Genomic DNA, 10,934 nt, shown 5'->3' with positions numbered 1-10,934 from the left:
AGATAATCGCCTGTATTAAGGACAATCTGCTAAAAAATTTGCCATTCCATTCTTCATACCAAGAAGCACTAGAAGTTTTCTTGCTACTCCCACAATGTCCTGTGATGCATGATATTAACTACTGGGAGAACCTAGTAGTACCATTTGCCGAGGCTATTTGTAAAATGAGTGACCAATCATTAAGAATTATGGGTAAGATTGATTGATGGTTGAAAATACTTTGTCCATTTTTTTCAGAAGTTCCTAATTAAGGAAAAAAAATTGGTAATTACAAATGCATTGTAGCCTGGTGCCAATGGCTCACACCTATAATCCTAATTACTCAGGAGGCTGAGATCTGAGTATTGTGGTTCAAAGCCAGCTGGGGCAGGAAAGACCATGAAACTCCTCTCTCCAATTAACCACCAGAAAACTGGAAGTGGTGCTGTGGCTCAGGTGGTAGAGCACTCACCTTGAGCTGAAGAGCTCAGGGTGGGCACCCATGCCCAGAGTTGAAGCCCTAAAACTGACCAAAAAAAGAAAAAAAATGCATTGTATCTCTTAGCTCATATTCTTAGCCTACTCTGGAAAGATGATGTTAACAATTACTGGGGATGTCAAATACAGATTATTTAATATCTTTTTAGAATTCTTAGGGTATTATATGCATGGCTTGGTGATGAGCTCCTTTGTCCCCAACTTTTCATTATGAAAAATTTTACAAACGAGAAGTTGAAAGAATAGTGGATGATTACCCGTGTGTCCTACATGTTAGGGCCAACAGTTATGTAGTCATTTGTACTCTCATTTTTTACATTTTTAAACTTAATCATTTGAATATAAATTTGAAGGGATGAGAATTCACTCATTTTATTATTCAACAAAAATATGGAATTTATTAATATCATATAAGAAAAGTGATCATAATTCCTTAAAATACAAGCTAGGAGCACAAAATTAATACTGAAGTAATAAACATTTTTTTTTTGGGTCCGGTCACAGGGCCTGAACTCTGGGCCTGGGCGCTGTCCCTCAGCTCTTCAGCTCAAGGCTAGCGCTCTACCACTTGAGCCACAGCACCACTTCCGGCTTTTTTTCTTTTTGCTTATGTGGTGCTGAGGAATCGAACCCAGAGCCTCAGGCATGCAAGGCAAGTGCTCTACCACTGAGCTACCTTTCCAGCCCCATAAACAATTTTTACCATGTGCTATTTTTGTTTTTTCCAAGTTTGTGGCTCTCTTAACTCTCAGGGAATGTGTGTATTAATCACTATTGTCCCTGGCTACTGAAGAGGCTGATATCTGAGGCTCACAGTTCAAAGCCAGCCTGGGCAGAAAAGTCCATGAGACTCTTATCTCCAATTAACCACTCGAAAACCAGAAGTGGTCTGTGGTTCAAACTGTAGAGCACTCACCTTTTGCTGAAGAGCCCAGGGATAGCGCCCAAGCCCAGAGTTCAAGCCCCACAACCAACAAAAAAAAATTACTATTCTCTGAAGAGACAGATACGCATTTGTAATTACAGCATATTAAAATCCTGCATTAGTAGTTTGAGGAAATAGGAAGAATCTAGAAGAAATTATGCCCTAACAATTTTGTTTGGCTTTTTTGTATTCCTCAGAGATGCTCTGGACCACACTACAAGAGTCTGTTTTCAGCAAACTGGTGCAGATGTTTAAAACTGCCTTGGGTGCTCAGTTGCGTTATTGGGCTGAAAGTGATGTGAATAACGGCCACCTTAAAGCTCTCCTAGAAATACTGAAAATGCTGCATAGGGTAAGGGTTCTAAACAAAACCTCTGCATATAGATTTAGCAACAAAAGTCCACTTGCTTTCAACTTGATTGAATCTTGAGCAGCTCATGAAATGCATGTAGGTGCTATTGCTGTTTTGAAAACATTTCTTGTGTGAATTATCCATATAAAGGGATTTACAGTTGACTGTCCTTTCTCCATAGGCTCCACATCCAAGGATTGAATCAATAGTGGATTGAAAATACTACAGGGGAGGAGATGGTAGTAGGATCTGTATAGAACACATGCTTGCCTTTTCTTTTCATTATTCCTTAAGCAGTACATTATAACAACTACTAAAACAATATTTTTGTTACAATAAATATTGTTAAGTAATCTAGGTGTTTAAAGTGTATAGGTTGGTATATTTAGGTTATTTGGAAATCTATGCCATTTTATGTAAGGGGCATAAATGTTTGGACTTGGATATGAGGGTTGTCCTGGAATTAGTCCCCTATAGATACTGAGAGATGATTGTATGATACCTATATATAAAGTCTGAAGAAAAATAACAGAAGAATTAAAATATCAGTGTATCTATAAAAGAAAAGTATTTTGTAGTACTTTTGAAATGTTGGTATATCCCATGGATTGTTCTTTTCTCCGTCACTCACCACAACTCCAAAGGTATCCATAATCCTGAGTGTAGGGCTAATTATACCTTCTCTATTAGTGGTTCATTAGCCTGCTTTATTTTCTATCTATCTATGCAACTCCAGATTTCCTTAGCACACTCTTCCACATTATCAGTTCTTATTTCAGTGGTTTTGTTTTGCCATACGGTTGCTTTTTACTTTTCATTTTAAGTATTAATGTTTTTCATTTATTGGCATTCTTATTTATTCTTGGTCATTATTTACAATTTATCATCCTCTCTTTTTATCCTCCCCTCTGTTTCCTTTTTCTCCTCTTCATTTCCCCTCTTCCCTCACCTCTTTTCTTTCTTTTTTTTTGGGGGGGGGGGTGTCCGGTCATGGGGCCTGAACTCTGGGCCTGGGCACTGTCCCTTAGCTCTTCAGCTCAAGGCTAGCGCTCTACCACTTGAGCCACAGAGCCACTTCTGGCTCTTTTCTTTTTGCTTATGTGGTGCTGGGGAATCAAACCCAGGGCCTCAGGCATACAAGGCAAGCGCTCTACCACTGAACCTTCCCAACTCCTCACCTCTCTTTTCTATCCTCCCTTTTACTGTTGCTGTACCACTCCCGTGTTGTCTTTATAACTCATATCCTTTGCTTTTAGAGAGTTTCTGAGGTGTTTTGTGATTATCTGTGAATGAGTTCTCATTTTTCTTAAACATTGTCTTTTAGAATAACTCAGTGGCTAGGTTTCTTCTGGGAGAATTCATTTCTGTCAGGTTTCTAGAAAGAATGAAATTCTTGGTTTGAAGCTTTTCAGTTCTCCAAGTGGTGGAGGTGTGCACACTTGTGGGAGGGCTCTTTTGTAATTTCAAATTCTATAGGCACTTCTTTTCCAGCTATGTACCTTTATACATTGCTAATTTCCAAGGTGAGGTGGATTGGATTAGTGATGGAGAAAAGATTTTTTGGTGGGGGGGATTTTTATTTATTTATTTTTTTGGTGTGTGGAGGGGCTGATACTGAGACTTAAACTCAGTACCTGGGTGCTTTCCCTTAGCTTTTTTCACTTGTCTAATGCTTGCTTTACTACTTGAGCTATAGCTCAAGTGCCTTTTATTTTTTTATTTTTTGCTAGCTAATTGGGAATAAAGAGTCCCACTGACTTTCCTGCCTAGCTGGCTTTGAACTGTGATTCTCAGATCTCAACCTCCTAAGTATTTAAGATTACAGATGTCAGCCATCAACAACGGATGAAAGTTTATTTAACTCTAGTCTCCTTCACCATGATGATTAAGCTCTTTGGGGTCTTATTTGAGTGGGTTTTGTCTTTTTGCTGCAAAGTCCCAACCACTGAAAAATTGAAGTTCAGGTTTATCAGGTTTGACAAATGCTTCATTTACTTGTGTAGGGTGTTATAATTAATTAGTTTTTGCCATTCTGGGGTTTGAACCCATGGTCTTGACATGCACTCTACCATTAAGCCATATCCCCAACCCCACTTAGTGTTTTACCTGATTATTGCATATCTACTTACGAACTCAGTAGTAACCTTTAAAATGTTCGTTATATGTTCTCCTATATTTCAGTTTTTTCTCCAGTGGGTCAGGGTTTATCTGCTATATTGCTCAAGAAAAATAAGTCTGCATAATGTACTATTGAAAAATAATGACTAGTTTTCAAAGTTTTGTACAAAAAAGAAAAGATAATCAGGAAATAATCTGGGTTTTTTAAAGCTGGGAAATTAATTGAAGAGTTCAAGGAAAGTATCTTAGAATTGCCACTTAGACTTATGCAAATTTTAAAAAAGCCTCTGGGATTCTGCTTTGTTCTTTGTTCTTTATGGGCAATAAAAAGTTTGATATTTGTTGAAGTCCTCAGCTCTTAATGGGAGTCTCAGGAAGCCATGAGGAAGAAACATCCATTTTCTTAGGTATTCCAGAGAGCTTGGGGGCGAGATGGGAGTCTAGAAGACCACAGTTGTAGGTAAAAGTGCTGGGAGCCCTGGATCCACTTGGGTTTGAGTGACTATCAGTAAGAATATTATAGACCAGTGGTCTCTGTACACAGCCACAATGGGCTTTCTGAACACCTGAGAACTAATACAGTTCAATGGTATGTTGCTCATCTAGGTCAGTTACCATTGAGTGTATATGCGGTTCAGTACCTGCACTGATTAACAACAGAATGATTGTAGGTGCATCATAATTTTGATCATCTGATGGAAAGCAAAGCTAGAAAATTCCCTCCATAAATATCCTGCACTTACCTTGTGAGAGCAAATACTTTGAAATGGGAAATTGCAAAGTTCTAAGGTCTAACACATCAAGATGAATTGGCCCTAGAATACTTTAGCTTTATACTGCACTGGTTTTTGCCATTATACTTAGAGTTGTTTAATGTTTTTTTTTCCTATAAATTTCAAGTGACTAGAAGTTTATCACACCATCAATCTCTGAAGTATTTTTATATCCATAAAATTTTGGTCATTGGCAATTGATAATTTATATCCGGGTGGTTAAAATCATTTAACTTTTGAATTCGATCATCTAACAATCATAAAGCAAAATTGTCTTTAAAACTAAAGTGTCATACTCCATTTAAGGTTAATCAGAACAAATTTCAACTGCCTGAAAATATTTTTGAAGTAGATGAATTATCAGAATGGCTCAATTTTTATGGAGAAGCATATCGAAGATCCTCTTGGAAAACAAATGGGGTAAGTCCAGCATGATTAACTGACAAAGGGCTCCTGTGAGGTAGCTGGCCTAAGGTGTTTTTCCTTTCCCTTAAGGTTTCCATTCTACTCCTAGCATATCAGCCCTTGCCTGGGTAGTGTGTATAGGCTAGCCAGCTACCCAGCTATCCATTTTACATTCCTAACTTACCCAGTGAGTCTCCCTAATTCACACAGGCAAAACTCAAATTGCGGTTTAACTAGTTTAGTACTAATGACCAGCAATTTGAATTATTTTGGCTGGAAGTACTGAAGACCTTAAAGGGATTTAATAAGGCCATGAGACAAGGTATAAGGTTTCTCTGTCCTTTATCATAATCCTCTTCATTTCTGTTTTAGGACACTGGAGCTAATGTACAATATTCTATCATATTCAGTCACTTCCCATTTATTTTTAATATTCTGTCGAAAATTAAACTACTGTATGCGGATTCACTTCTGAAAATACAGGTATGTTTGCCTATTTGTTCCATCTTTAGAAACATACCAGATAAATGCCACTTACTATGGCATTCAAAGATACTATACTCAAATGAAGGCCACGCAGACTGTCAGAGCTCAAGACATCAGGGCCTCAGTAGCAAAGGACACACTTTGGGCTACTGGTCTGCTTTAGAAGATCTTTATCTGATGTTGGCAGCAGCAACCTTTAGTCTTATTAATAGATTTAGCTCAAGGGCTTGGTTAGAACTAGGTCCAATATGTAAATTGTGTGTCAGGAATAGAGGAGGCAAAGGATTCTTGACATTTGGACTCCCTTAAGTGGTTGATGCTCTGATGATGGCTTTAATAATGAAGGTGTAGAGTCAGTCACTCCTTCTTGGTACTGTTGCCACCTGAGGTAGTCAGTTTATATAGCAGAAGAGTTTGGGCTTAAAATTAGACAATTGAAAGTGTGAAGGAGTTAGGGGTAGACCTCAGTAGTAGAGCATTTGTTTAAGACTCTGTTCAATTCCCTGCACACCCACCTAGTTTGGGAAATATATCACACTTTATAATAAATTATTTAAATTTAAATATAAATTATTTAAAGAGGGCAGATGACAAAAATGAAACATTTTTGTTTTTCTAGGAGAGAAAAATAAGAGCTTGTATGAGTTTGGCAGGAATTTTGGTACAAGAAGAGTCAGAATTTGCTTTGGTGCCCACTTTTAATCTTCGAATAAGAAGGAATCACTTGGTTGAGGATGTTTTAAATCAACTAAGTCAATTTGAAAATGAAGACTTCAGGAGGGAGTTATGGGTAAACTATTACTCACTTAATGTTCTTGCTATGGGGTAAGAAAACCATGGAAAGGTCAAAGGGTTTCAGAAGAGGATTCCCTTTTGCCACAAAAGTATTCTGTTGGAGGCTTTTTCTAACTTCTTAGTTACTTTTAAGTTTCAAGTGGGAGCTGTAGTCCCTTACCTCAAACCTTTGGGTTAAAGCAGCGTCAGGTGAGACAGGTGTTCTCCCCTATCCTAGTGAGGTAAGGTAGGTGGACCAGTATTGGGCCCTACACAGTCTAGTACCTCCTTAGTTTTAACCTATCTTGGCTAAACTCCAGCTTGTTGAGGGTGTTAGACAACACAGAGTCAAGATATGTCTCCTGTCTCTCCCTTGTAAGGGTGTCAGTAAGAAGGGGTCATCTTAGAGAGTTAGAGTTAAGATACATCTGCTCTCCACTTTAAGGGTATCACTGAGATACTTTGTTAGGGGTATCCATGAGATGGTCGGCACAGTTAGGGTGGTGTGTCTGCTCTGTCCCCCTTGTTGAGAGTATGAGTAAGAGGACTGGTAAATCCTCTTAAATTTAGGCTATGTTTGCTATGCACTTGTAGAGGTTTCAGTAACACACTTACAGGTAGAGATGTCCATGAGATGATCACAGAATTAGGGTGTGTCTATTCTCATGCAAGAACCCAAACACAGATTGCCTTGTGGAAGAGAGAACTTTCTCTTTATTGACTAAAATTGTTTGGGGATGAAATTGTAGATATAAGTATGTGTTGAACATTCTGTAGTTTTAACTACTTTTTCAGTTGACTTTCTAGGATGTATTTGACATAGAGTAGTAACAACAGCTAGATCTATGGAATACTTTCTGGTGCCAAGAACTGTCCTGAGTACTTTACACTTCCTTGCTTAACCCTTTGAGCAACACTGCAGGGGAGTTTCAGTTTCCTTCATTTTACAGATAGAGAAAAAGGGCAGAGACCATTAGGCAACTCACTCAGGGGTAATGTAAGCAGTAAGTGAAACAATCAGGATTTGGACCCAACCAGCAGGCACTAGACTTTCTATTTGATGCTGAGGTTGGCATGACACTAATAGAAGAGGCCCTAAGTTTCTTAAGTTTATTAAAGTTTAAGAAAGTTTCTTACAGTTTAAAATGTCTTAAAGTTCTTAATGTTTCTTAAGTTTTTTTTTTAAATTCAAGTGATACTCAGAGAACATTCACATGGTACAGACTCAGGCATTTCACATATGTTATTCCATTTCATCTTTCTGAGAATCTTGTGGGAAAACTGAGGCTTAGTGAGGCCAGCTGTTTGTCTGAGTAAGAGAAAGTAAGGATTTGATTCTTACTGTAAGAGGTTTGAAACTTTTTATCTCTAGGGAATGGAAGAGGCTTGTGTGCAAATAAAGGTGGTTACTGAAGCTTTAGGGGCACTAGTGGAGTGTCGTGTAGAATTTTGAGATCACCTTTGGAAATAAATGCCTATCAATCAGGAGAGAAAGAAAGAATGGACATGGAGGTAATGTCTGCAGATAGTAACGTTTAAAGGAAAGAAGAGCTTCCTAGGCAGAGAGAAAGGACAGATGTTCCAGGGTAGAACCACAGAAAATTCTAGGATTGTATTAATAGGGAAAAAAGAAGAAAAACATTTTTTAAAAATGTTGTACAAGAGAGTTGTATCGAGAAAAAAATGAAGTGTAAGCAGAAGCAGTAATACTATGCAGAAGTGGTAATACTATGCATTAGCAAAATGATAGGATGAGAGGAAAGCATCCTTGGAATGGAAATTCACAAGTTTTTCTTCCTTGGGGACCATTTAGGAGGAGGGGATTTGGAAGTTAATCTGTATTCTCTGAGTTGGGCTTCTTAGAATAGTAGCAGCCAAATTGAATTGGAGGCAATGTGTTGAGACTTAACATTTTTTTTTAACCTGGTGAATAAAGGAGACCTTAACGTGTATAAACTGAAGAGAAGGCCTTTAAAAAAGAAAGGCAAAAATGAAGGAGAAAGATGGGCTATAATAGAATCTTCCTGGGGAGGGATTGGTGTTAAAGGGAGATGCTATTTCCTCAGCAAGTGAACAACCCAGGCCATAAGTACCTTACACTGCCTTTGGTTTTTCTAGTCCTGTGAAAATCCTTATATTTGCCTTATTTTCTGTTTGTTCTCATTATATGTAATGGAGTTGGTGATTATGATAGTGATGTCAGTTGAGGTCACTAGTGGTAAAGATTTATAGACACTGAGGTGTGATGGACAGCTTAAATCTAGAGTACAACATGGAGCTATTGTACATATTTGGGAAAGTTGCCTAAATTCTTGAAGGCTCATAGGCAAAGTATTAATGGAAAGATAAGGTATGGTAATAGTAAGGTACTTACCACAGTGCCTACCAAACACTTGGGTCTATAATTGTTACTATTGAAGGACACTTAATAAGTAGCAGTACAGAGCCTGAAGTGATAGTTTGCTCTCCTCCTAGATTTCATTTAGTGGAGAAATTGGATATGACTTTGGAGGAGTCAAAACAGAGTTCTTCTACTGTCTGTTTGAAGAGATGACCCGGCCAGAATATGGGATGTTTGTTTATCCTGAAGAGGCTTCCTACATGTGGTTTCCTGTCAATGTAAGTCATGTTTTCTTAAAGGATCTTGTGACAGAGAGCAATATAGCACATACTGTAGAAAATTAAGTCTACACTTTTCATAACAGAGAAGTTATTGATACAATAATGTTCTTCCTTTTTCTTTCATTTTTATGCCCGTACTGAGGCTTGAACTCAGAGCCTGGTACTCAGGTTTTTCACTCAAGGTGATGCGTTACTTGAACCAGTCTTCCTCTTTCTGCTTTTTGTTGGTTAATTGGAGATAGGACTCCCACAGACTTTTCTTTCCGGGTTGGCTTTGAACTGTGATCCTCTGATCTCAGCCTCCTGAATAGGTTGGATTATAGGCATGAGCCGACAGTGCCTTGCACTTTTCCCTAGGTCTGTATGTTCACACAAGAAATGTATGAATTAAAAAACCTTTTTCCTTAGCCATAAATCTTTGCTTTTTTCTATTTTTCAATGAATTTGAAAATACAATGGAGGAAAATATTGGAAAAACTTTATAGTTTCCAAGCTTTACTAAGCCTGCTGTGTTTCTACTCCATTTGTACTTTACTTATTTAGCAACTAAAACTATGGCAGGGTTTAAATCAATTTAATGACCAAATATAAGCTCTTAACTCAGGAATTTTTTTTGGGGGGGGGTTAAGCTCTTAACTCAGGAATTTTTTTGGGGGGGGTTGGCAATTTGTGTGAAAGGGGCAAAAATATTTATTTGATATAAGCATCCATTGTAGTAATGAGAATTCCTAACACCTGAAGGTTATTTTTCTGTTTCAGCCTAAATTTGAGGTGAAGAGATATTTCTTGTTTGGAGTTCTCTGTGGACTTTCCCTTTTCAATTGCAATGTTGCCAACATCCCTTTCCCATTGGCACTCTTTAAGAAGCTTTTGGCTAAAACCCCATCACTGGAAGATTTAAAAGAACTTAGTCCTGTTATGGGGAAGTAAGTAAATATGCTCTTTTTTTTAAGCACTTTAACATATAATTAAGTAAATGTTTAAACATAAATCAATGATTTTTTTACATTTGACGTTGGTATTTTAGGTACTTAAACAATTTTAACTTCAGCAAAAAGAGTTGTTAAACAATGATTTTGTTTCTAAAATTGTTTATTCCCCCAATCTATCTTTATAGTTAAAATAACCTTTTGATTTTGTGTGTGTGTAGAAACTGTCAGACCTAATGCAAAAATCTGTTGTCATGTTTATATTAAATGTTGTTTTATGATAGCTATTTCTAAAGTGGAAATGTATTATTCTTTTATGAGGGGGGAAGGTCAGTACTAGAAAGAGAATTCTGGCTCAGGCTTTACTAGGTAGGTACTCTACCATGCCCCTAGTCCTTTTCACTGTAGTTTTGTTTTTCCAGTAGCGTCTCATGCTTTTGCCCAAACTATTCTTGAACCATGCTCCTCCAACTTTTGTTTCTCAAGTTTCTGGGATAACAGGTGTGGGTTACCATTCTGGCTTATTTTTGAGATAGGGTCTTGGTAACTTTTACATCTGGGCTGAACTTAACTGATATCCTCCCATTTACTTCCTATATATCTGGGATTACAGGTGTGAAGAACCTTCACATATGGCCAGAATTGATGTGGGTGTGGGTTTGTGTGCGTGTGCATGTGTCAATACTTTGGAGCTTGAACTCAGGGCCTAGGTACTATCCCTTGGGTCTTTTTTCTTAAGGCTGGCACTATTGCTTGAGCCAAAGTTCCACTTCTGGCCTTTTGCTGATTAATTAATTGGAGATAAGACTTTACTGCTCAGGCTGACTTCAATCCACAATCCTCAGATTTCAAATAGTCAGGATGGCAGACATGACCTATTTGCTTGTGTGTGTGTTTGTTGTTTGTTTTTGGTCGTGGGGCTTGGACTCTGGCCCTTGGCGCTGTCCCTCAGCTCTTCAGCTCAAGGCTAGTACTCTACCACTTGAGCCACAGAGCGCCACTTCTGGTTTTCTGAGTGGCTTATTGGAGATAAGAATCTCATGGACGCTCCTTCCTGGACTGGCTCTGAACCG

At 38.1% G+C, this 10,934-nt stretch overlaps 1 protein-coding gene across 1 annotated transcript in view; it reads left to right on the top strand.

The window, feature by feature from the left end:
• The window catches only part of Herc5 (HECT and RLD domain containing E3 ubiquitin protein ligase 5), a 35,907-nt gene that overhangs the window by 19,942 nt on the left and 5,031 nt on the right, over positions 1–10,934 (top strand). The window contains exons 12-18 of the mRNA XM_042701856.1: positions 3–192; positions 1,600–1,754; positions 4,952–5,065; positions 5,423–5,533; positions 6,156–6,326; positions 8,786–8,929; positions 9,692–9,858. Of these exons, the coding sequence (XP_042557790.1) occupies positions 3–192; positions 1,600–1,754; positions 4,952–5,065; positions 5,423–5,533; positions 6,156–6,326; positions 8,786–8,929; positions 9,692–9,858 (1,052 nt within the window). The remainder of the gene's footprint in view (positions 1–2; positions 193–1,599; positions 1,755–4,951; positions 5,066–5,422; positions 5,534–6,155; positions 6,327–8,785; positions 8,930–9,691; positions 9,859–10,934) is intronic.

This window comes from Dipodomys spectabilis, unplaced genomic scaffold (assembly GCF_019054845.1).
Source record: "Dipodomys spectabilis isolate Male_0828 unplaced genomic scaffold, ASM1905484v1 ptg000297l, whole genome shotgun sequence".
NCBI classification, from domain to species: Eukaryota; Metazoa; Chordata; class Mammalia; order Rodentia; family Heteromyidae; genus Dipodomys; species Dipodomys spectabilis.
This window is presented reverse-complemented; position numbering and strand designations above follow the sequence as displayed.